This window comes from Cucurbita moschata, unplaced genomic scaffold (genome assembly GCF_002738365.1).
Source record: "Cucurbita moschata cultivar Rifu unplaced genomic scaffold, Cmos_1.0 Cmo_Scf00045, whole genome shotgun sequence".
Taxonomy (NCBI): domain Eukaryota; kingdom Viridiplantae; phylum Streptophyta; class Magnoliopsida; order Cucurbitales; family Cucurbitaceae; genus Cucurbita; species Cucurbita moschata.
The window spans coordinates 550,557-573,939 of NW_019268561.1; the positions used below are offsets into that span (position 1 = coordinate 550,557).

Genomic DNA, 23,383 nt, shown 5'->3' on the forward strand with positions numbered 1-23,383 from the left:
ACCGCTAGGCCACTTTCCTTATCCGATGGGCATACTCTAGGAGCCCCTTAGGCCGGACACCCGCTAGAACTAGTAACCGTCACGGCAGCGCTATACAAGGTATAACGATCGTTGTCGTGCCATTGGATGTACGCGTCCGTACCCTCGTGATGGGATAGGGGTATCCTCCCAAGTTCATGAGCACACATAATGCATGAGGTCCAAAACTTTTTCATTTTCATTATCCTTTAATACAACCCCGCTAGTATTATGTACATATCATATCATTTTTCATATCGTTTCAAATATCGTTCATCATTCATGTCATATCGTTTCTCATTCTTTAGTTCTCAAATCATACATAATTCTAACGGGTTATATTTCATGTCATTTATCGTAATTTCATGTCATTCATATCATGTTGTATACACACAATTTAAGAGATCTAACATAACGTTCTATGCTTTTAACATAACATTTCATCATATACACATCATACCATGACATATTGCATCACAATGTATCATATCATAAACAAGTCATAACGTAAACACTTCATAGTCATATCGTTCTCTAACTTATCATAGCCTTAACGTTCTTATACCTATCACAGACATATCATTACGTGAATGTACCTTAGTCATCTCATCACAAGAACTTAACCTAACGCTATCGTTCTATCAATTCTAACGCTATCATTCTATCAAATCTATCACAAACCTATCCCTTTCTAGTAACCTAACCGTATTCTTCCATCAATCTCTCTTATCCATATCACTCCGGTATGTAACCTAACCTTAACGTTTCATGAACGTATTTTACTCCTACCGTTACATTTCGTTTTGTGCATCCTTCTTGTATCCTATCTCAAACATATCCTTGAACACATCGTACCGTAATTATTATCATACAATTCACATATTATAACATATACATAACATAGAGGAAGCATATCGATCAACAGACAATTCACACATATCAATATATATGACACATGCAGAGCTACAGGGTACGTGTCAACATCAAATATAACCATGCCGATAGTAAGGTCACTTACTTGGTTAGCTTAAGTCGTTGTCACGTATATATCCATAATGAAAGTTCGATTCCGACCTTTGAAATCCAAGTCAACCTATGTGAGCCCATGACATCAGTTTCAAGTTTGAACCCTATAAAATTATTTATCTAATTTACCTCTTAAAATTCTGATATTTACCTGACAAAATTTAATGGACTCTATAAAATTATTTCTCTAATTTACATAGTTAAAATTCTGATATTTCGTGTTACACAAAATTTAATAGAGTTCCATGCACTCTGATATTTACTGTTTTATTTTTAAATTTTGTTCAACAAATCTTCCATCGTCTTCCCTCCTTCATCTTTGTAATTATTTTCATTCTGTAAATAGATTTTAAATTCTATAAACATTTTCAATTCGATATTACTCTTTAACTCTATATTTATTTTCCTGTAAACAAATATTATTAGCCAATTTAGTTGATTGTTTGGCTACTATCTTATAGATTTATGGACCTGCCAACTAAAATTTTATTGATTCGTAACAAAAATCTAATTAATTGAATATGGGATCTAATCTAATTAATTGAATATGGTATCTGATTACAGAATGTTTGATCCTAAATTAATTTCTTATAACCATAACTAAAAGGAATGAGATAGGATTTTACCATACTAACAAACCAAAATCTCTTCAATTAAATCTGCATATCCTCATGTTGAAACAGCATTTTACTGACATTTTTTTTCTGTTTATTTTTTTATGAACTGTGATATTGTGGGGTTGAGGAGAGAGGATGTGGTTGGGATGAGCTTTTCCGGTTGGTTTGGGTTCATTTTCTGAACCTGAGCTGATTCTGTTCGGTTTCGAGTTCATGGGACAAAACCTTCGGATTGACCCGAGCCAAATAAAATATATAAAATATACTAAGAAACTTATATTAATGATGGGTTTGCTAGAGTGGTACCTTCTCCTAACTCATAACATTTACACTCTGTTTCAATTATAATATTTTTTATTTTGATTGTATATAGTATTTTTAAATTAATCATTTTTATTGATATCTTTTTTATGAAGAACTCGACTCCAATTCTTGAATAATTCTCATATTTTAGTTGTCTTAGTTTTACGAGAATATTGAACTACGTTAATAAATTTTCGTTTGAATTTATTATTATTTTTATTTATTTATTTATTATTAGTTTTTTTTTTTTTTTTTGTGAATAATTAAGGATGGATTTGGGTTTGTTTATAACTTTTAATTATTTTTATGTAAGATTGAATCCGAAAAATTATAAAGTGTGGATAAATAAAAATAATTTTTGAACTACTCGAACCCAACTCAAAAATAGTGGGTTGGGTTGGTTGTGAAAATTTTTGGGTTGGGTTGGGTTACCAATCTAACCCACCCGAACTTTTGGGTTCGGTAAAAACAAATCCCTCAACCCAACCCAACTCGGACAATGTACACCCCTAGTATTTCGTTGTGCCGTTTTAAAGATATTTTCGAACACGTAAGTCCATGACAGTGTTTTAAGATGAAGTTTATGTTTTATGCGGAAGTTTCAAATGATTATTTTCACACAAATGAGTATATTATGTACACAACTTTAGACTATCAAAAATCTAAAGTCGTTACAAAAACCATGTATGATATCTTTGTAGAAGAGCATTTGTGCTTTCCTTTAGTTAAGACTAAGTTTTTTTTTTTCTTTTCTGTAATTCTATATAGTTTAGAATCATTCAAACTTAACGTGATCAATCTTGCCCGTGGAATGATTCAAATCTTAAACAAATGTTTTTGTCTTGAGATGTTTGATCAACAAGATAATCCGAATCTTACTTCTCTTATAGCAATTCCTTGTTTCTTAAGAGTGAAGACTACTTTCCCTACATCCCATGCGACATGATCACGTTACCTACTGCTCGTTTCTTAAGAGTGAAGACTACATTCCCTGCATTCCATGCAACATGGTCACATTACTCTCATGCGACATGGTTACGTTACCTACTCCTCGTTTCTTAAGAGTGGAGACTATTTTCATAGACCAACACAAGTCCTCGACTTTTCTTGCATCCCATGTGATCCTCAAAATTGTTTTTAATTTTTTTATATTTTTCTTAGTCATCTTGTCCTCGATATCGTTTTTATTTGGATGTAGCATTAGTTTTTTCATGTAACTCTCATATACTCTGAGGGTCATATTTATGTTATAACTTTATAAAATTTTAAATATTAATATAATTTTTTTATATAATTTAAAAATAAAATAAAATAAAATAAAACACCTTGCCGCAAAAGAAACAACTTAATCCAACGGTCCCAACAAACTCCCTTAACACGAATAAACACTAAAACAATTTTCAAATTCCCCCAAATTTTTCAAACGCTTTCCACTCAAAAACTGTAGAACACACCTACTCCAATGGCGGCGATTATGGATCCAACGGACACCACAACGCCTGTCGCCGCCGAATTTTCAGGTGTCGGAGCCGGCGTCGTCTCGTTCTTCACTGGCGCTTCTCCCGGCGACAATTTAGGTGAGGCAGCCGGCGTAACCGCTGCATCAAAAACAACAATCGAAACAGAACAATCGCTCAGGAATTTTTATCACAAACATTCCAAAATCCAGATCGAAATCAACAGAGTAAGACTAATCGAAAATCGTTTCAGAGAAGAAACAGTACCAGGAGAGCCAATAGGAGAAGTCGACACTGGAAATCAAAAGGAAACAGCGATTTCACAAAAACAGATCAGTTAGGTTTTCTAGGGTTTTACCGAATCGGAAATTAAGAGAGCGATTTTGAAGAAATTAGGCTTACATTTACACTCAGAAAGAGCAGGATCGGATATGTCGCAAGCGGCAGGGAGAGAAAGAGCCTTGGTGACATTGAGGACGATACCTAAAGAAGCGCTGTTCTTGAAGGTATGGCAGAGGCAATCGGCGTTAGCCTTGGCGACGATTTTAAGGCCGAGACAGCAGGCTTTAGCGGGAGTGGTGGTGGTGCTGTCTTTGGAGACGAAGGGGAGACAGTCGGCCAAAGTGAGGATGAGTTTGGAACAGTCCCCCTCCGGCACAAGGGCGGCGTATACGGTGGAGTAATTCACGACCAGAGCGAAAAGAGCGAAAAGAGAGATAGAAAGCTTGGCGGTAGCCATTTCTAAGGAAGAAAAAGAGAGGGAAAGTGGAGAAAAAAGTACCGGAGAACTGGACAGTGTGGCTTGAGGTTGGTGAAGACCATTTATATAAGGAATTTTTTTTTTTATTTAATTTCAATAAATACTCTTACCATAATACCCTTTATATAGTTTTTTTTTTTTTTTTAATACTATTTTTTTAAAGTTTTTGTTAATACTTTTAAAATTTTTTACCTTTAATATTATAAAATATAAAATTTAAATATAGTATTAACACGTTTAACATTTATATAAAAATAAAATTTTTAAAAAATTCGTTACTGAGTATTTTTGAACGGGTACTAACAAATATTTTTTTAATTCTTTTTAAAAAAATTAAAAATATTTTTTTAAAGTTGAAGTTATTTTTTAAACTATTTAAAAAAGTAAATAGTATTTTTAAAACAACATATCAACACTTTCCATTTAAAACCAACCATATTTTTTAATTTTTTTTAAAGTATTTTTCAGATTTTTTTTTAATTTTAAAACTATTATATCGACATTAAATTTAATTTTATAAAATTTTAAAATATTAATTTAATTTTTTAAGAAATTATAAAAGTTTGGACTCAAAAATTAAAAGTTAAATTTGAATTTATATTTAATATATTAATTCATTTTTAAATTTTTTTATTTACGAATTAAAAGATTAAAAATTTATTAAACGAGTTCAAAAATTAAATTTATAATTTAATCAATTAATAAATTATATATATATATATATATATATATATATATATATGTTTTTGTCCTTTTTCTAATTATTCAACTATCAAAATTAATTTTATAATAAATATCTAGGCATACATCCTTCGACACTAAGGTTCAATTCCCACGTAAAATGAGATTTAAATTTATTTTTTTTAATTATTCTTATCAAGTTTCTAAATTAAAAAAAAAAAAAAAACAAAAACCAAATATGTTTGTAAATTCTTTAATTATTTGTTCGTGGTATGTGTTAGATGAACACGACTCTCCACAATAGCATGATATTGTCCTCTTTGAAGTTCTCGTGGCTTTACTTTGGGCTTTCACAAAAGACTTTGTACCAATGGAGAAAGTATTGTTTAATTATAAACAAATGATCATTCCCTAAATTAGCTGATGGGGACTTTCATCATCGAACACTATGAAGATAATTTCGAAGAAATGATAAAATATGGGTCAAAATTCTCGCAGATCTCCTTATCATCGAGAAACCTACAGAAGTCAGAATAGGAAGAGGAAAAATAAATCCTACGAGTTTAGGATTATTTGTGTGTCCACGAGACAAATCCGGTTTGAAATATATGGTTTGAGTTAAGTAAATTACTTTAAATTTTGTATTACAATTTTTTAAATTTTTAATAAAAAAAAAATTAACGAATATTCTTTTAAAATTAATTTAAAATAACGTCTCATTTTAGGTTATTTGACTAACATTTTATCAGATCTTTAGTGTAATTCTAAAACCGATAAAATATAATATTGCACTTTTTGAAATAATAGACATATTTTATATCCCGAGAAAAAAAAATCAAGAAATATTTTTATAATTTCATACGTAAAAATATAATGTAATATTTAACTAATGTAATTCTTAAAAATTCAAATTTTATTAGGAAAAATTAGTCATAAATAACTTATTTACTATAATAAATAAATAAATAATTAGGGTCGGGAAATGAAAATGAAAAAACTCTTCTTGTTCTTTCTTCGGTTCTCCACTTCGATCGAGCCGAAGAACCTCATTCCCGCAAATTTAATAGATCTCTATTTACTCTACTATTTATCGTATCATGTCAAATTATTATTTATTAATTAATTAATATATTACATTAATATTTAATTGTGTTAGATTTAAATTCAAACAATATTGTAAAAAAAAATTAACAAACACGACTAAATAAATAAAATTATTAATTATTAAATTCTAAACGGAACTCGAGTTTCTCTCGAGACTTATATGTTAATCATGACGCCGCACGGTTGAAAATATATGAGCCGTGAAAGTCAATAGTCAACTACGTACGGAAGGAAGGTAAGGCTGGCAGCTTAGTCGACCCAAATGCACCGTTTCCCAAGTTAGTGGGCCCCACACAAGTTTTGAAACGCTCAATATAAAAGTCTTTATTTCTTTTATATGAATAATAATAATAATAAATAAATAAATAATAAATAAACAAAATGTATGAATTTAATATTTATTTTATTTCCAAATTAAACATGAAAAAAAGTCTTTATTTCCAAATTTTGATTCTTTATCAATTTAATGTCTTATATCACACGAAATTATAATTTTCAACCATTTAAGTAATTACTTTTTTTTTTAATTAACCAATAAAATATATATTAGTACTCAAAATTCTAAAAAAATATTATCGAAAATAAATAAATATATATATAATATTCAACGGTTCTTTTTACACCCAGTAAAAATTACTAACATATACCAAAATTGTTCTGTAAAAGATTCCTTACCAAAGGTAGCCAATATTTGTTCATTTTCCTTTCAAACAATGATTTTTTTGTCACATTACATTTTTTTTCTATTTAGTCGACCTTTACAAAATAAATAAATAAATAAATAGTGAATTGATCCGTAACTTTTGAGATAATAATTGATATCTTATCTAGTGATCGGAGAAATTTCTAGAATGCAAAATTAATCGTCTTTTTAGATATGGGTCATATTTGTTCCAAGATCATAATATATTAAATAAACTGAATTAATAAAATATTTTTGAACTTTTCACCTTTGTCCCAACTTGAATTTTTTTTAATAATACTCTTTAAGTTTTTTAAAAAATAAAATTAAAAACTTTTATTTTTATAGTTAATTTTAGATAAGTGAATTTCAAAAATATTAAAAATACTAATGAACTTTTCCAAATAACGTTGAGGTTTTGTCATGTATAATTGTTTTTTCCGATTATTTTTGTATAATTTTATTAAATTATTTATTTAAGAATAGTTATTAATATCTATGGCTAAATACCCTAAAAAAAAACTAAGGATTTAATGCATATTATTTATATTATACTCATTAATGAATAAAAATAATTCACAAACACAATTATTAGATTCTCGAACATCTTAAATAAAATTTCATACCAAATGAACCCTAAAATGAATAAGTTGTGTAAATTCAGATACTATCTAAAATGAATAAGTAACATGAACGAATATAAAAATATACTTAGTACGTAACTCACTCAGATTTATCGACATCAATCACACTTAGAATTAACATATCGTGTATCTTATATACCTTTAATAGTAATAACATAGACTCTTAATCATAGGTTATTCATTATGAGAATATTAGAATAAGACTTTGTCAACTCTTCCGAGTTATACAACACTAAAAAGTCTTACAACTGAGTTCGTGGTAGGGTTTTCAATTTGGATATCTCATCTAGCTTTTTCGAGTCATTTCAACAATTGAGTTCACATCATCTAGCTCTTTAGAGCTCACCTAAATCGCTAGTATCACCTAACTTAACCTTAACCCAGTGTTAGATTCACATTATTTAGCTCCTTCGAGTTCAACTCAATCATTAGTGTTACATGACCTACCCAGTGATTGCCAAAAACTATCTACGGTTGGCGTCATGTGATCTATTCCTTGATTAGATTCATATGAATCACTTAACTTAGCTATGCTCTTTACTATTTCTTTTGGACGTTCCAAGTCTAGAACACCTATACCCTCTATCACATCAAAAAAATTTACAACTAGAAATTAGTTAACGACTCTTCTAACGCTCTTCATATAGTCACAACTATGTGGTAAAGTGACCCTACTATTTATCAACTATCTCAATATTATGTCAATCTCCGTCCATGCTAACAAGTTTATAGGAAAAGGTAATGTGAGGAAACTAAAAACTACAAATGAAGATAAAGTTGTCTAAAATTAATAAGATCTAGCCACAATTGCAAGTGATTCAACATCTGCCCTTCATTTTATCATTTCAGACACAACTAAACTGGGATCAAATACCATGACAGAATCAAAGGACTAAAAGACCTGCTAATTTTACAAGATCACTGCCTTACAATCATCTATATCATCTACACTAGAATTCTAACTCAGATACTCGTTCCAAGATTCTACAATGTAAATGAACAAGAGTTTCAGAGATCTGACCTTAAAAGCTTTATCATTCTTCTTCATCAGCTTCAGCAGCAGCTATCTCCGAATCCAACTTGTTTAGTAATTGCTCGCTCACATGTTTGCCCACGGAAATCATGTCAAGGATTACGCTTGGATCGACCCCAGCACCCCCTCGTTTGGTCAATCCACAGACATGACCGTGCCTGTTGACGGATATGGAGATTGCAGAGCTCATTTGAGATTCCTCTTCCAAAGTAGCATCCACAATGTAGTGCCTACCCACCTTTGTCAATGTAACTATGACCGGAACTCCAGATGTGTCAAACTGTAGAAATTCTTCATCGCTTACGTCAACTTCGGGTTGTTCATTGGCGGACGCTTCTACAGAAACATTGACTTTTGGTATGCCTGTATTGCTCAAAGCAGCCTTGCGAAGAGGATGAGGGTTTTGTTAGTTTCAGCTTTAACTACCAGCAAGATATTCTTGATAGCAACCGTGATTATTAAAAGATCTACTAAAATATGAAGGGTTCAAGTCGTTCGGTAGAGTCCTAAATAAGAGGAAATTATTGTAGATCTCGAAACCGAAAGAGAAAAATATAGGCTCAAGGGACTTCAGTTGCAAAATGTGACTTGCTCAATCAGAAATAATGACAGATATAAGCAGAGACCATACACGGACATGATACTGATGTTTGTTGTACATTGCTTTGGTCAAACTAGCAAAGCTTATATGGTCATGCAGCCTAGTATAAACAATAAGTACAAAACCTGGTTATTTAAGTAAACACATCAGACATAGAAGAGTAGACAACATTCAAGAATCAAAATGTACCTTAATCGCAGCACCAAGGGCATCTAGAAGATTGCCGTCTGAGCTTACAACAAGGCCCTCAATATAAAGATCCCAGCAAAGCTTCCCTTCCACAACTATCAGAGATGAAAGGTCAATCCCAGCCCCTGAGGCAACAAAAGCACGATTGTTAATCAAGGGCAAAAGTTCTTGATCAAAACAAGGGAAGTGAATGTTGAAGATTATTGGGAGTGAGTCCCACATTGGATAATTTAGGGAACGATCATGGGTTTATAAGTGAGGAATACTATCTCCATTGGTATGAGGCCTTTTGGGCAAGCCCAAAGCAAAGCCATGAGAGCTTATGCTCAAAGTGGACAATATCATACCATTGTGGAGATTCGTGATTCATAACATGGTATCAGAGCCATACTCTAAACTTAGCCATGTCGATAGAATCCTCAAATATCGAACAAAGAATTGTGAGCCTCGAAGGTTTAGTCAAAAGTGACTAAAGTGTCGAACAAAGGGTGTACTTTGTTCGAGGGCTCCAGAGAAAGGAGTCAAGCCTCGATTAAGGGGAGGCTATTCGAGAGCTCCATAAGCCTCAGGAGAGGCTTGTAGTGTACTTTGTTCGAGGGGAGGATTGTTGAAGATTATTGGGAGTGAGTCCCACATTGGCTAATTTAGGGAACGATCATGGGTTTATAAGTGAGGAATACTATCTCCATTGGTATGAGGCCTTTTGGGGAAGCCCAAAGCAAAGCCATGAGAGCTTATGCTCAAAGTGGACAATATCAGACCATTGTGGAGATTTGTGATTCATAACAGTGAATACTATCAATCTACTTTTTTAGTCATGAGTCAAACCTGCACCACTTTTTCCTCCTAAGAGGCATCGCTCAAGGGCAACCGAGAGTTCTGTTGCCAACTCTTCACCACCCCTACCCTATATTCGGTGAAAAACCAAATTATTACAAGCACACCAAAGGCACATATGGAAAAGAAACTACACAAGTTGATGTGATGCACATGGATACCAGTTCAGTTGTTTAACGATTTCTATAGTAAATTACAAACGTTTATAATAGCTTTTCTGTTAGATTATTGTTTTAGCACTTAAAACATTTATTTAACATCTATTGTATCCCCTAACTCTTTTCCATTATTTAATTTGTTCATTCATCTTTGATTAAATGTTAGAACTATGCACTTATACTACCTTTGCTAATATGTTTCCCTTAAAAGAAAGAAATTGGTTTTCAACTTAAAATGAACAAGTAGTGGGTTAAAAGACTCTAGTAAAAGGCTTTTGATGACTATAGTTACTTATTTTTGGAGAGGATTCGTGGGTGGGTGTTAAGCCTCTTTGTGATCTATTTATTCACATTTATTATTTTTCTGACAAGAGGTTACACTCAGTGGCCTCTATCTTGTCGATCTCTAATTCATCCTCTTCACTGTCACTGGGTTTTCTCTTCTCACTAATCACAAGTCTTTGGAGGTAGTGGGATTTTTTACACTATTCTCCTATCCATAGGGTTTGGGCTCTTAATATGTCTAAAGACTTAATGTATTAGTCTTTTCCCATCACTCTTTGTTCCTCTTCGTCCAATCAGGGGCCTCCTTTTTCCCTTTCCAGAAAGGTGAAAATCCCTAAAAAGTGAAGTTCTTTACTTGGCAAGTTTTACATGGTAGAATGAATTCCCAGAATTACATCAAGTGAAATTCTTCCTTAATGTTGTGTCAATAATGGTGTGTCCATCGTCATGTTGACGAGGATCTTAATCAGCATTTGAGAGGTTTTCAGCTTGCTTACTCCCTATGGACTGGTTTTTTAGGGCCGTTACATGAGTAATAGGGACTATCACTCTATGTCAAGGGCGATTATGATGAAATCTCACTTCTAAAATAAAGGAAAAGTTCTGGGGCAGGCTTGTTCATTTGCTATTCAATGGGGAGTCTTGTGGCAGGCTTGTTTGTCACTATTTTCAAAAGCACAAGAGGTTTGTCGAGGAGGTGTCAAAAGTTGTGAGATTTAATGCATCGTTATAGATATCTTTGAATCATTCTTTTCGCAGTTATCAGCTTGGGTTATTCTTTGGGATTGGAGTCTGTTCCTATAATTCATTGAGGACTCCTTCAATGGGGTTTTTTTCTTGTATGATTTCTGTGCGCATGAATCATTAAAGTTTGGAGGAATGATCATACCTAGTTAATCATAATCCAAGTAAGAATGAAAACCATACTATCATTGAAAATAAGGTTAAGATCCTTCAAGTTTCAAGGTAGATTTGTTTGCAATATCCAATTGTTAGATTATGTTGGTTAGTGATAAATGTGCCTCTTATTTAATCCAATTGATCAAAATCCTACTACTTTCAAAATTTAATCAAGAATAGACAGCAAATTAATCAATGGAAATCCAAATGGAAATCAAGCCCATAGTCAGGAAATCTAAATATCAAGACCTTCATACAAATTATAGCTCCTGATGCTCAACATTCCATTTTTCACTAATGCATAACCTCTTTTTCTCCAACGAAACACCATTTTGCATGGAACAAACAATTTACTGTCATTTCTACACACATGAATGAACAAATTTGTAAAAATAAGCAAGTTTCACACCTCAAACGTTGGCTCTGCAGTCGGGCTGCAATCAACAAATATGGAAACCTTCCCTTTATCAGGCTGCATTGCATTAGGCCTTCCAAGTTCAGCCTGCACTTAAAACATATCTAAGCAGTAATCACCATAACCAATCCAAGTTTACAGTTTCAAAAACGAAAAACAGAGCGGTTGCAGTGTTTTGGATAGAAACTGGTGAAGAGTACAATTGAAAGAGAAAGAAGCTCAACGCATTTATACCTTGACAGTAGCAATAACCTCAGTACCACCCATTCTGACCCTTGCTGAACCATTCGCCTAAACATAAGTGAATTGAGAAATAAAACCACATAAAGAGCAAGAACAGAACAAGAAAAGAAGGCATAAATATACTACTCTGTTTTGATTATACCTGAGAGATCACATCCGTTTCTACGGAAATGGGCCGATAAGTTAGTCTCCTTCGACCATCGGTGCGAAGATCCTGAGCAATACCACCTTGTATGAAAAGCTTTTCTCCAACCGAAAGCCCCTTCATTCCTACTTCTGGTGAACCACACAAAACCAGCTGGAAATTAAACCCAGAAGACGAAGGTTTCGACAAAGTTGAGTTGGAACATTGGGGTTTTAGCATAAACTAGAGATTAAAGAAGAAGAGAAGATAGATGTTACTGACATCGAGGGACGGCGGCGCTGCTCGTGCTTTGTCGGCGACAAGGCCTTCGGTGTTCGCCGAGCCGGTGTGCGGACCTCGGCAAAAGAACACAGGGGCTGCGACCCGCAGGCCAGAAATTGCAGGGTGATAGGAAGAGAGAGAAGGAAAGGGTGACCGACGAACAGCTCCGGCGGAGAGGGCGGAGAGGGCGCGCGCGGTAGAGATGGCGGAGAAGGAAGAGTGGAGTGGGCTACCAGCAAAAAATGGGTTTAGGGTTTTTCATTTATTTTTGTTTTGTTTTTTTTTTTTTTGGCAAGTTCCAAAAATACTGTACTGTAAAAAAAAATACAAAATTAAAGTAATTTTTTAAAAATAAATAAGAAATTAAAATAATATTTAAAAGAAATTACAAAAGTATATTAGTGGGCAAACTATTGATAATAATAGGATTATTGTGATTTTAAATTGCAAAATAACATTAATTTATTAATTTATTATTAGTTTATTTTAAATATAAAGCTATTAATTAATATTGGCTTTTTCTATTTGTCAATTTATATAGTCTATAAATTTTTTTTTAAAGTACTTTTGTTTTATAATTAATAATATTGCATTAAATAAAAATATAAGCGGTAAAATATTACCTATGATGTCAAGTACTAACAAAGATGGTTGCTTTCTCGTTACACGACGAGTCCGAGTTCGAAGTACTTCTAGTATAGAAGGTGCTTAGTTCAGGTCTAGATCTTGAATATCTTAAACTCATTGTTACTGGTGCTTGCGATGAGCACGTCTCTCATCAATGCTAGTAACGGTTAGTCTTTTGGTATTTTGAATGATATTAGTTAGATCTACGATGGATTGAACCTCAACGAAAGAACATAAATCAAGATGAAGTCGGAGTCTATACTTGTTGAAATGTAGTGTACCTTTTGAATTTGTTGGATGGATAGTCGAGCCTAAGTGGTTTCTGGTCATCTATCTTATGTTTCTTGGCCTCTTGATCGGTTTTTTCTTTTCATGTAATTGGTTTGATCTACTTTTAGGTTCATCAACACCTTCTTTCTACAGAGTAATTCTTTGGTGCTCACGACTGAGTAATAGGCAACAACGCGACTCTATCATTACAACCTTCAACAAGTAAACCTTCATTATTGAATCGAGTTATATATTCTCATAGGGTCTCTTTGGATACGTGTTTGATGGAAAGTAAGATTTCATTTATTTTTAGATGGTTACAAATTTCCGAAGAATACTTGAAAACTAGATTTTTAGTGTTTCATTAATGTATTTTAAGTTTATTTTTATAATACATTTACATAGTGACTAATTACAGTCATACAAAAGGTTACAAACTCTTGAGATGGCTCATGAGAGGTCAATGGTTTCATTTTGAGGTTATATAAAGTCATGTATCTTTATAGAGGAGACTGGAAAATGTAGTAAAAAGAGCATATCTGATTTCCTTTAGTCAATGGCTAAGTTTCTTTACAATTCTATATAGTTTAGATTGCATGTTTAGAATTTAAGCTAGACATGATCGATTTTACTTTAGCAGTGAATCGAATCTCAAACAAGTGTTATTGCCTTAAGATATTCAATAAACAAAATAATCTGAATCTTACTCCTATTGTAGTGATTCCTTATCACATATAGTTAGAAACTAATACAGGAGGATGCAAGTGTTGAGAATGTTAAACATATTCGAGATATTCGATTGAACTTTTATCTCCTTCGATGATATAAGTAATCAGAGTGAGTTAGGAAACAAGCAAGAAGAACTCAACTCACTATGAGACTTCTCTTTTCTCTCTCTAGTTTAATTTTAGTCATATATTTTTAATAAATCTTAAAATTAATTTTTAAGTTTTTTTAGGCGGGTGAAAAAGTAATAAATAATTTCATTTAATAGAAGAGATAATGTAAAATATGTTTCAAAATTTATAGATAAATTATTAGTATATACTAATTTTTTTATAAAAAGTTGCTGATAAATTATGTGAGATCCCACTCGGGGAAGAGAACGAAACATTTTTTATAAGGGTGTGAAAACCTCTCCCTAACAGACACATTTTAAAAACTTTGAAGAGAAGCTCGAAGGGGAAAGTCCAACGAAGACAATATCTAGTTTGAACCGTTACAAATGGTATCAGAGTCAGACGCCAAGTGATGTGCTAGTAAGGGGGCTGAGCCTCAAATAGGGGTGGACATGAGGCGATGTGCCTAGCAAGAAGGTTGAACCCTAAAGGGGGTGGACATGAGCCGGTGTGCCAGCAAGGACGTTGAGCCCTGAAAGGGGATGAATTAGGGGGTCCCACATCGATTGGAGAAGGGAGCGAGTGCTAGCAAAGACACTGGGCTCCAAAAGGGGTGGATTGTGAGATCGTATATTGGTTGGAGAGGAGAACGAAACATTTTTTATAATGGTGTGAAAACATATCCTTAACAGACGAATCTTAAAAATTATAAGGGAAAGTCCGAAAAGAAAAGTTTTTAGGAAGGAAGAAGACGTTGGGCATTAATTTTTTTCCAAAAGGATCTGTCTTTCATAGTAAGAAGTTGGGAGTGAATCATGAGGCTGAAAGAGGGCTAACAGGAGAGCGATTGTCCACGTGGTTGGTGACCAAGTGGAGCAGCGGATGAAGAACTCGTTTCTCATTGGTCCGAAATCTATCCAACACCCTCCCACAGATTTCCCCTCCAGATTCTCATCAACACACATGGCTCCATTTAAACCCACAATTCAATTCACAACATCTCCCACAGACCCTTATCTTAAAATCATAAAACAAAGCTCACTACATACCTGAAACTTCCACATCTCAGAAGAAGCCATGGCTGCAACGGCTGCAACTTCTGGTGCTCTGCTTAATGGGTTAGGCTCACCCTTCCTCCATGGAGGTAGCAGAACCCAAACCTTGCTGGCCGGTGCCAGAGGCGGTGTCAATGTTGTCAGCTCTCGCAAGCTTGTCATCGTCGCTGCTGCTCAGCCCAAGAAGTCTTGGATCCCCGCTGTTAAGGGCGGCGGCAACTTCATCGACCCGGAATGGCTCGATGGCTCGTATGTCTCTCTCTTTACTGTTTTTGTTGTAAAATTTTCAGTCACTGTTTAGAACCTGCTGTTGGAAGAGGCATTTCAGTTTTAGAACAGGCATTTTATCACACTTTCTGAGCAATTAGTGTTTAGAATCAAGATGAGACATTTCATCCAACACTTTCTAGGCACTTGCTGTTTTCCATAGGCATTTTATCAAACACTTTCTAACCGATATAGACATTGTTAGGAATCACGATTCTACACAATGGTATGATGTTGTCTACTTTCCGCATGAGTTCTTTTAGACTCCCCAAAAGACCTCGTACCAATGGAGATGTATTCCTTCCTTATGAACTCATGATCATTCCCTAAATTAGCCAATGTAGGACTCCCTCTCAACAATTCTCAACTATCCTCCCCTCAACAAAGTACACTATAGAGCCTCCCCTGAGGCCTATGGAGTTCTCAAACAGCCTCCTCTTAATCGAGACTCGACTCCTTGAACAAAGTATACCATTTGTTCGACATTTGAGTCACTTTTGACTACACCTTTGAGGCTCACACCCTTTTTGTTCGACATTTGAGGATCATATTGACATGGCTAAATTAAGAGCATGACTTGTTAGGAATTACGGCTCTCCACAATGGTATGAAAGTATCTACTTTGAACATAAGCTCTCATGGCTTTGCTTTGGGCTTCTCCAAAAGGCTCATTCCAATGGAGATAATATTCCTCACTTATAAACCCATGATCTTCCACTAAATTAACCAATGTGGGACTCACTCCCAATAATCCTCAACATGACTCTTATACCAATGTTATGAATCACAACTCTCTGCAATAGTATGATATTATTCACTATAAGTATAAGCTTTCAAGACCCGTACCGATAGAGATGTATTCCTTATTTATAAACTCAGGATCATTCTTAACCATTCTCAACAATTACTGTTAAGAATACATGGAAGAGGCATTTAATCAAACAGTTTCTAGGCCAATTCAAAACTCTGAAAGAGACATTTCATCAAACAGTTCATAAGCAATTACCTGTTTGGTTTCTACAGACTACCAGGCGACTACGGCTTCGACCCACTGGGGTTGGGGAAGGATCCAGCATTTCTGAAATGGTACAGAGAAGCAGAGCTAATCCACGGGCGGTGGGCAATGGCAGCAGTGGTCGGAATCTTCATCGGCCAGGCCTGGAGCGGGATCCCATGGTTCGAAGCCGGAGCCGATCCGTCCGCAATCGCTCCATTCTCCTTCGGATCACTGCTCGGAACACAGCTTCTACTAATGGGATGGGTCGAGAGCAAACGATGGGTAGATTTCTTCAACCCGGAGTCTCAATCCGTGGAATGGGCAACGCCATGGTCGAGGACCGCAGAGAACTTCGCAAACGCAACGGGAGAACAGGGGTACCCAGGAGGGAAATTCTTCGATCCATTGGGATTTGCAGGAACTCTCAAGGATGGAGTTTATATTCCAGACACGGAGAAATTGGAGAGATTGAAGCTGGCGGAGATCAAGCATGCTAGAATCGCCATGTTAGCTATGCTCATCTTCTACTTCGAAGCTGGACAGGGGAAGACGCCATTGGGGGCTCTTGGATTGTAGAAAATAATTCGTTGATGTGAAGGAAAAATTGTTCATATTTTCACTAAAAACACTTTGGGATTGAACATGTTTTGATGAATTTGAGATAGATTTTGAAGGGGTTTTTGAATTAACAACATCATCTACCAATTTATTAGATCAATGATTTGATATGATATCGGAATGTTGTCTACTCCTCGAGCCATCGCATACAGCTCATGCACCCATCTACACGCACACACGTCTCAGCTGTCTAGCCTCCCGCTCGCTTGACCTCGTGACACCCCACATCGAGTGTTTCACGTTTTATGTCATAGTCTGTTGTCTCTTCTGACCCTTATAATTACTGATCGTTAATTTTTCCTACCCTGAGTTATATGTTATCAACCTAGTTCTTGTCCGACCCCAAACATTTATATTAAAGAGCTCGACATCTAATAATTATATGTCACCCCCGTTATCCGAGACTCTGATATTCACTCACTTTCCTTAAAGTAATATCGACTCTCGATCCTTTATACTCGAGATTTTGATGTCCAAAACTCTTCCTTTAATCACAATGCTAGTTGGTTTAGTTGGTGAAGACACGAATCATGTGGATAATATTTTGACATTCTTATACTATATTAAAGTTGGACTCGAACCATTACAATATTTGTAATGGATAATTGTACGTAACACTAATGTAAATAAAGTCATTGCAGGCTAGTCCAGACAACTTGAGTCTTTCCCGGTTTTGTTAGTTGTAATGGGTCCTAAATTTCTGGGAATCCCTCACAAATTCATAACGATAGAAATAAGTACTCCTCCATTCCCGGGAGCCACCGCCATCTTTCTAGAGCTATTGCTATCGCTTTTCATAGATGTAACAACTTAACGCTCATTGGTGCCATTGCTTTCACCATGGTCGCTACTTTTGTTGTCCATTTCAATATCGAAAGAGAATATTGTGTTTAGAGATGCCTGTGGGGCGTGGACGGGAAAGTCTTTCCCATTTCTGTCTCCACTTCCTATTTTATTTTCTATCCCGGGAAAATTTCATAATAAAGGGAAAACACTGAATTTTTATATAATGGTCCAGAAACGCCTACTCTACTCCCTAATACTCCGTTTGGAGTATTTATTGCAACGACTTTCTGGTACGTAAATCGAATATTCATTCTTTTTATGGGTTCAAGAGTAGATATTGAACTTATTCTATGGTAGGTTTAGAACTTAACCTATATTGATTTTTTAACTGGTTTAATATCAAAATCATATGATATGATTCAATTTCATAAAACTAACGTGAATATAGACCAAATGTAATAATAAATTGCACATAATAGATCGACCAATAGAGTGACTATTCGATTAATGTGATTGAGAATCGTGTTTGTGAGATCCCACCGATGTGTGCCAACGAGGACACTGAGCCCTAGGAGGGTGAATTGTGAGATCTCATATTTGTTGGAGAGCATAGCGAAACACTCCTTATAAAAGGTGTGAAAATCTCTCCCTAACAGACGCGTTTTAAAAAAGTGAGGCTTGAGGCTTGAGCTATTACAAATCGTTACGACGTAGGCCCACCGCAAGCAGATATATTGTTCTTTTTGGGCTTTCCCTTTCGGGCTTTAAAAGCCGTCTCGTAGGGGTAAGGTTTCCACACCCTTATAAATGGTGTTCTCCTCCCCCACTAATGTGCAACATCACAATCCACCCTCCCTCCTTCGGGGCTCAGCGTCCTCGTTGACACTCTTTCCTTCCTCCAATCGATGTGGGACCGCTATCAAATCCACCTCCCCTTCGGAGAACAGCGAGATATTGTTCTCTTTGAGCTTTCCCTTTCGGGCTTTAAAATGGAAAGTTTCCACACCCTTATAAACGATGTGTTGTTCTCCTCCCCAACCAATGTCCAAATGGTATAAGAGTCAGCACGGAACCCAAAATGGACAATGTCTGTTAACAGTAGGCTTCGCTTATTACTAATGGTATCAGAGGCAGACATCGAGGTCGGGGACAATATCAGGTACCGATAGACTTAGTTACCAATAAATAATACTAACGACTGGAGATTCAATCAACCAATAATTTCACATATTAAAAATTTAAACCTAAAAGGGATTGATGTTTTCCCAAATTAAATAATTTAATTTGATTGAGGAAAAGGAGAATAGAGGGAGAAGTCCATAAAAGTGGGGAAAAGAGGACACCTGCGATTTGGAAGATATCCTTTCCTCAAAAGGCCGCCTGTCTCCCTCCTTCCTCCTTTTGTTTGTTATCACTTTCCCTCTATTCCCATTCCCTCCCCCACTGACCTAAATCCATTCTCCACGACCTTCACCTCCGTATCCATGGTGGGCGACGCCCACTTTGTTCAGACGCCGCCCAATTCCAAGAAATCCAAGAAGAAGAAGAAGAAGCGAGGCGGCACCAAGAAGAAGATGACTTCTGAGCAAACTGCGGCGTTTAAGTATGTCACGGAGTGGGTTTATTTGGATCAATCTAATTCTCTTGCCTCCACTGCTGCGGCGTCTGTTGTGGACGATTTTGGAGTTCAGAAAACTCTTGGCAAAGGTGGGGAGAAGGTCGTCTTTGACTTGCATTCGCATTCCAAATTCAGTGATGGATTTCTTTCCCCTTCGAAGCTGGTGGAGCGAGCTCATGGAAATGGGGTGATTCTTTCTTGTTTTTTCTTCCTGTTCTTCTGCTTTGTTTACTCAAAACTCTCGCTATTGAAATCCTTCTTCTCCCTGTCTGTTCTTCTGTTCTTATCCTGTTTCTGATATAGAATTTACTCTCAAATTTACATTCAAAAATGGGTGTTAGATGCAGAACAACACTTAACAATCTGTGCTACTTGTGAGATGAAACCTTTGGATTGCCAATATACCCTGTTTCTATTGTTCAGGTTTCTTCAGTAATCTGTGCTGTTTTTTTAAAAGATTTGGTATCACATTCATCTAAAACATTTATGTATAATTTGTTCAAGCATTACATTATTGTTCTTGTATTTTGTAGCCATATCTGTCATGCTTTAGTTAATTAGAAACATGTACCAACAACAGGTGAAAGTTCTTGCTTTGACAGATCATGATACAATGTCTGGTATCCCAGAGGCCATCGAAGCAGCTCGTAGATTTGGTATCAAAATAATTCCGGGTGTCGAAATCAGTACGATATTCTCTTCAGGGTGAGATCTTTGTTTCTTTTTCCCTCTTTGATGTTAAAATTCTGGAATTTGTTTGCTATTATAGTACTCTCCTCAAGGTACGTTTTGTTTGTATTAAAACTCTGAGATTTTCATGCTTTTTTGATACTATTTAATGCAACATTGTGTTCAGTTGTTGAAAATTTTGTTGAATTGTGCCATAACATCTGTGTCGAGTTTTCGTTTGAAATAACTTTTGACCTTCTGATACATGGTAACTGATTTGGAGCAGTAACTCAGAATCAGAAGAACCAGTACACATCCTTGCATATTACAGCAGCTGTGGACCAGCAAAGATTGAGAAGTTGGAGAACTTCTTAGAAAATATAAGAGAGGGGCGGTTTTTGCGTGCAAAGAACATGGTGTCAAAACTGAATGAGCTAAAGCTGCCTCTTAAATGGGATCATGTGGCTAAGATTACTGGTAAAGGAGTTGCTCCTGGGAGACTCCATGTGGCTCGTGCCATGGTTGAAGCAGGCTATGTCGAAAATCTAAAACAGGCATTTTCTCGTTACCTTTTTGATGGTGGACCGGCTTACTCAACGTGAGAATCTGAACTTGCTGAGCTTTCTTTTATCATGGATTGTTGAACAATATTGATGCATCGTGGCTAAATAAGGGTGTGATATATCCTGCTCCATTTGTTTACCGCAAGCATCGGCATAGACTAATCCCTCCTACTTGAAGGCTATCATTTGAGTCATTATGTTCATGAAATTGAAATAGACCGTTCAAATCGATTTTCGTCCATAATTTTAAACAAGGTCACTAGTAAGTATGGCCACATGGATGTTTAAGTTACATATCTAGTTGATTTTGCTTCATGTATATGTCTATTGTTCTTTCTCATTCATACTTAACTTCATGGGATGTGGAATTTCTTCGGCTTCTTTATGTGTAATGGCCCAAGCCCACCGCTAGTAGATATTGTCCTCTTTAGGCTTCCCCTCAAGGTTTTTTGAACGCGTTTGGTAGGGAGAGGTTTTCACACCCTTATAAAGAATTCGTTCACCTCCCCAACATTCGGGGCTTAACATCCTCGCTGGCACTCGTTCCCTTCTCCAGTCTATGTGGGACCCTCAATCCGCTCCCCTTCGAGGCCCAGCGTCCTTGCGACACACCTTCTCATGTCTACTCCCTTTGGGACTCAGCCTCATTGCTGGCATATCGCCCGGTATCTGACTTTGATACCATTTGTAATGGCTCAAGCCTACCCCTAGCAGATATTGTTCTCTTTGGGTTTTCCCTTTTGGGTTTTTCCTCTAGGTTTTTAAAACGTGTCTGCTAGGGAGAGGTTTCCACACCGTTATAAAGAATGTTTCGTTCTCCTCCCCAACCGATGTGGGATCTCACAATATGCATATGCATCTTTATCTGCATATGATTCCGTGGAAGAAGGAATCCTAAGTTTACTTAAAATGCCAGGACATGAGAAGAGCTTACTTAATTTTCCTGGTTTAGTTTTGGACGAAACTAATCATATCACTTGTTAGCAGGCTGTGAATCTGTCTCTATGTTTCTGTACTTAACCTATGCGTTTGAGTCGGACTTTCTTTCTTGCTCGTTATGAAGATGGTGGCGGGATATGCATACTTGTTAGCCAAAATGTTCGTTATTTGGATTGGGTAAAAGTACGTCTTGCCCGGTTTTGAAACCGTAACAATGAGAAACGAGTTTATTTTCCAGGGGATCAGAGCCTTGTGCAGAGAAAGCAATACAATTGATACACGAAACAGGGGGTGTGGCTGTCCTAGCTCATCCATGGGCCTTGAAGAATCCTGTTGCTATCATTAGAAGATTGAAAGATGCCGGTCTTCACGGGCTGGAGGTTTACCGGAGCGATGGAAAATTAGCAGGTACACAATTCGCTCGGCCATATATACTTTCTTGTTATGTTATAAGCATGCTCTTGTTTTTCCAGTATTCTAGAATGGTCTGAAAAATTTGAGCCATGTAATGCATAGCTTGTTAAGGATCAAAGGCCCTTGGAGTATCTTCTGATAACATGTTGCCATTTTTCCCGGCCCGTGTATTGTTCTTTTAGCTGTTTGGATCGGTTTTCAAATATCTCGACTTAGACAATCGACATCAAATTCATATGTTTGTGTCGATTGACAGTGTACAGTGACCTAGCAGACATGAACGGGCTTCTAAAACTTGGAGGATCAGATTTTCACGGAAGAGGTGGAAACAGTGAATCCGAAGTTGGAAGTGTAAACCTTCCTGATCTTGCTATGCACGACTTTCTCAAGGTCGCTCGACCAATTTGGTGCAGTGCCATTCGAGACATTCTCGAGAGTTACGTCGAAGAGCCTTCAGACTCAAATCTAGCAAAAATTACCAGATTTGGAAGGACCCGGGTTTTGAAGGGTGGCTCCCCACCGCCGAGCTGCGTAAATGACATCATCGATCATTGTTTAACTTCGTGGCTGACGAACGAAGAGAAGCAAGATGCCGAGTTTGAAGCTATCAGATTAAAGCTCTCCCATATTTCAATGAAACAACAAGAAGTTCAGGTGCCTTAAGAGTTCATAACACTAACCAGGGTCGATCATGAAATGCTCGCTCGTCGTGCTAACATAGTCGACATGTGGATCAGATTCAGTAAGTTTTTTGTACTTTCCATAGTTACTGTTCTTTTGATGGGGAAAGCAGGTTGCAGTAGATGATTCGTTGAGGTACGTCGACGAACGAAAAGCTCCGATTATCGTAAGTTATATACTTTTTGTTCAAATCAATAAAACTTCATTCAATCTCTTGCAAGTATTTTGTTCATTGTTTATGTATTTAATTGGATCTCCATGCCTACACCAATCTTTTGGCAATGTTGAAAATGAAAAAGGACTTGTTGGAAGAGTTTTTGTGCTTAATTTTCTTTTAATTTCTCAATAGGGTTTGCTATTCTCGGGTTAAATTAATAAAAATATCATTCAATTTTACCTTCTATCTCGAAATTATCTTTAAATTTTCAAAAATTCCAATAATACCCTTGAAATTTTAAAAAAAATCTAAAAAAAAGTTTAAAAATACTATACGATTAAGTTGAATGGAATAAAAATATCAAATTCTATCTCGAAATTATCTTTAAATTTCCAAAAATTTCAATAATACCCTTGAAATTTTTTAAAAAAATCTAAAAAAATCGTTAATGTTTTATTTAAAAAATACACTTTCAAAAGGGTTTTATTAATATTCTTAAATTAAAATACCTTTAAATTTTTTTA

General features: G+C 35.7%; 4 protein-coding genes across 6 annotated transcripts; 2 read left to right on the top strand and 2 right to left on the bottom strand.

The window, feature by feature from the left end:
• Positions 1–3,273: 3,273 nt before the first annotated feature.
• On the bottom strand, positions 3,274–4,209 carry LOC111434631 (non-specific lipid-transfer protein-like protein At5g64080). 2 transcript variants are annotated; one of them, XM_023072095.1, is made up of 3 exons: positions 3,824–4,209; positions 3,689–3,715; positions 3,274–3,559 (listed from the first exon to the last, which is right to left on the bottom strand). In XM_023072095.1, the coding sequence occupies exons 1-3, from the start codon at positions 4,158–4,160 to the stop codon at positions 3,399–3,401; spliced, it is 525 nt and encodes a 174-aa protein (XP_022927863.1). In that variant the 5' UTR covers positions 4,161–4,209; the 3' UTR covers positions 3,274–3,398. The 2 variants fall into 2 exon arrangements, with proteins under 2 accessions (XP_022927863.1, XP_022927861.1); XM_023072093.1 differs by having other exon boundaries at positions 3,274–3,562.
• Positions 4,210–8,049: 3,840 nt separating this feature from the next.
• On the bottom strand, positions 8,050–12,597 carry LOC111434693 (exosome complex component RRP42). Of its 2 annotated transcripts, none has more exons than XM_023072173.1 (7): positions 12,360–12,597; positions 12,096–12,251; positions 11,945–12,001; positions 11,705–11,797; positions 9,944–10,022; positions 9,116–9,240; positions 8,050–8,707 (listed from the first exon to the last, which is right to left on the bottom strand). In XM_023072173.1, exons 2-7 carry the CDS (start codon positions 12,219–12,221, stop codon positions 8,327–8,329), a joined length of 861 nt encoding a protein of 286 aa, XP_022927941.1. In that variant the 5' UTR covers positions 12,222–12,251; positions 12,360–12,597; the 3' UTR covers positions 8,050–8,326. The 2 variants fall into 2 exon arrangements, with proteins under 2 accessions (XP_022927941.1, XP_022927940.1); XM_023072172.1 differs by having other exon boundaries at positions 12,096–12,229; positions 12,360–12,596.
• A 2,484-nt stretch (positions 12,598–15,081) lies between these two features.
• On the top strand, positions 15,082–17,103 carry LOC111434638 (chlorophyll a-b binding protein CP24 10A, chloroplastic-like). Its single transcript, XM_023072103.1, has 2 exons — positions 15,082–15,399; positions 16,441–17,103. Exons 1-2 carry the CDS (start codon positions 15,173–15,175, stop codon positions 16,988–16,990), a joined length of 777 nt encoding a protein of 258 aa, XP_022927871.1. The 5' UTR covers positions 15,082–15,172; the 3' UTR covers positions 16,991–17,103.
• Positions 17,104–19,159: 2,056 nt separating this feature from the next.
• Positions 19,160–23,013, top strand: LOC111434646 (3',5'-nucleoside bisphosphate phosphatase). Its single transcript, XM_023072115.1, has 5 exons — positions 19,160–19,623; positions 20,017–20,141; positions 20,392–20,703; positions 21,846–22,015; positions 22,278–23,013. The coding sequence occupies exons 1-5, from the start codon at positions 19,303–19,305 to the stop codon at positions 22,682–22,684; spliced, it is 1,335 nt and encodes a 444-aa protein (XP_022927883.1). The 5' UTR covers positions 19,160–19,302; the 3' UTR covers positions 22,685–23,013.
• The last annotated feature ends 370 nt before the right edge of the window (positions 23,014–23,383 follow it).

Bases quoted from the DNA above. Each gene is read 5' to 3' on its own strand.
- LOC111434631 (XM_023072093.1), bottom strand. From the start codon at position 4,160: ATGGCTACCGCCAAGCTTTCTATCTCTCTTTTCGCTCTTTTCGCTCTG. The intron at 3,716-3,823 runs GTAAGCCTAATT...TTTGATTTCCAG, and splicing joins TGCTCTTTCTGAGTGTAAAT to TGTCGACTTCTCCTATTGGC. The intron at 3,563-3,688 runs GTACTGTTTCTT...TTTTTGATGCAG, and splicing joins TTCTCCTATTGGCTCTCCTG to CGGTTACGCCGGCTGCCTCA.
- LOC111434693 (XM_023072173.1), bottom strand. From the start codon at position 12,221: ATGAAGGGGCTTTCGGTTGGAGAAAAGCTTTTCATACAAGGTGGTATT. The intron at 11,798-11,944 runs GTATAAATGCGT...TTTTAAGTGCAG, and splicing joins AGGTTATTGCTACTGTCAAG to GCTGAACTTGGAAGGCCTAA. The intron at 10,023-11,704 runs GTGTGAAACTTG...CACCGAATATAG, and splicing joins CTGCAGAGCCAACGTTTGAG to GGTAGGGGTGGTGAAGAGTT.
- LOC111434638 (XM_023072103.1), top strand. From the start codon at position 15,173: ATGGCTGCAACGGCTGCAACTTCTGGTGCTCTGCTTAATGGGTTAGGC. The intron at 15,400-16,440 runs GTATGTCTCTCT...TGGTTTCTACAG, and splicing joins CCGGAATGGCTCGATGGCTC to ACTACCAGGCGACTACGGCT.
- LOC111434646 (XM_023072115.1), top strand. From the start codon at position 19,303: ATGGTGGGCGACGCCCACTTTGTTCAGACGCCGCCCAATTCCAAGAAA. The intron at 19,624-20,016 runs GTGATTCTTTCT...TACCAACAACAG, and splicing joins AGCGAGCTCATGGAAATGGG to GTGAAAGTTCTTGCTTTGAC. The intron at 22,016-22,277 runs GTACACAATTCG...GTCGATTGACAG, and splicing joins GAGCGATGGAAAATTAGCAG to TGTACAGTGACCTAGCAGAC.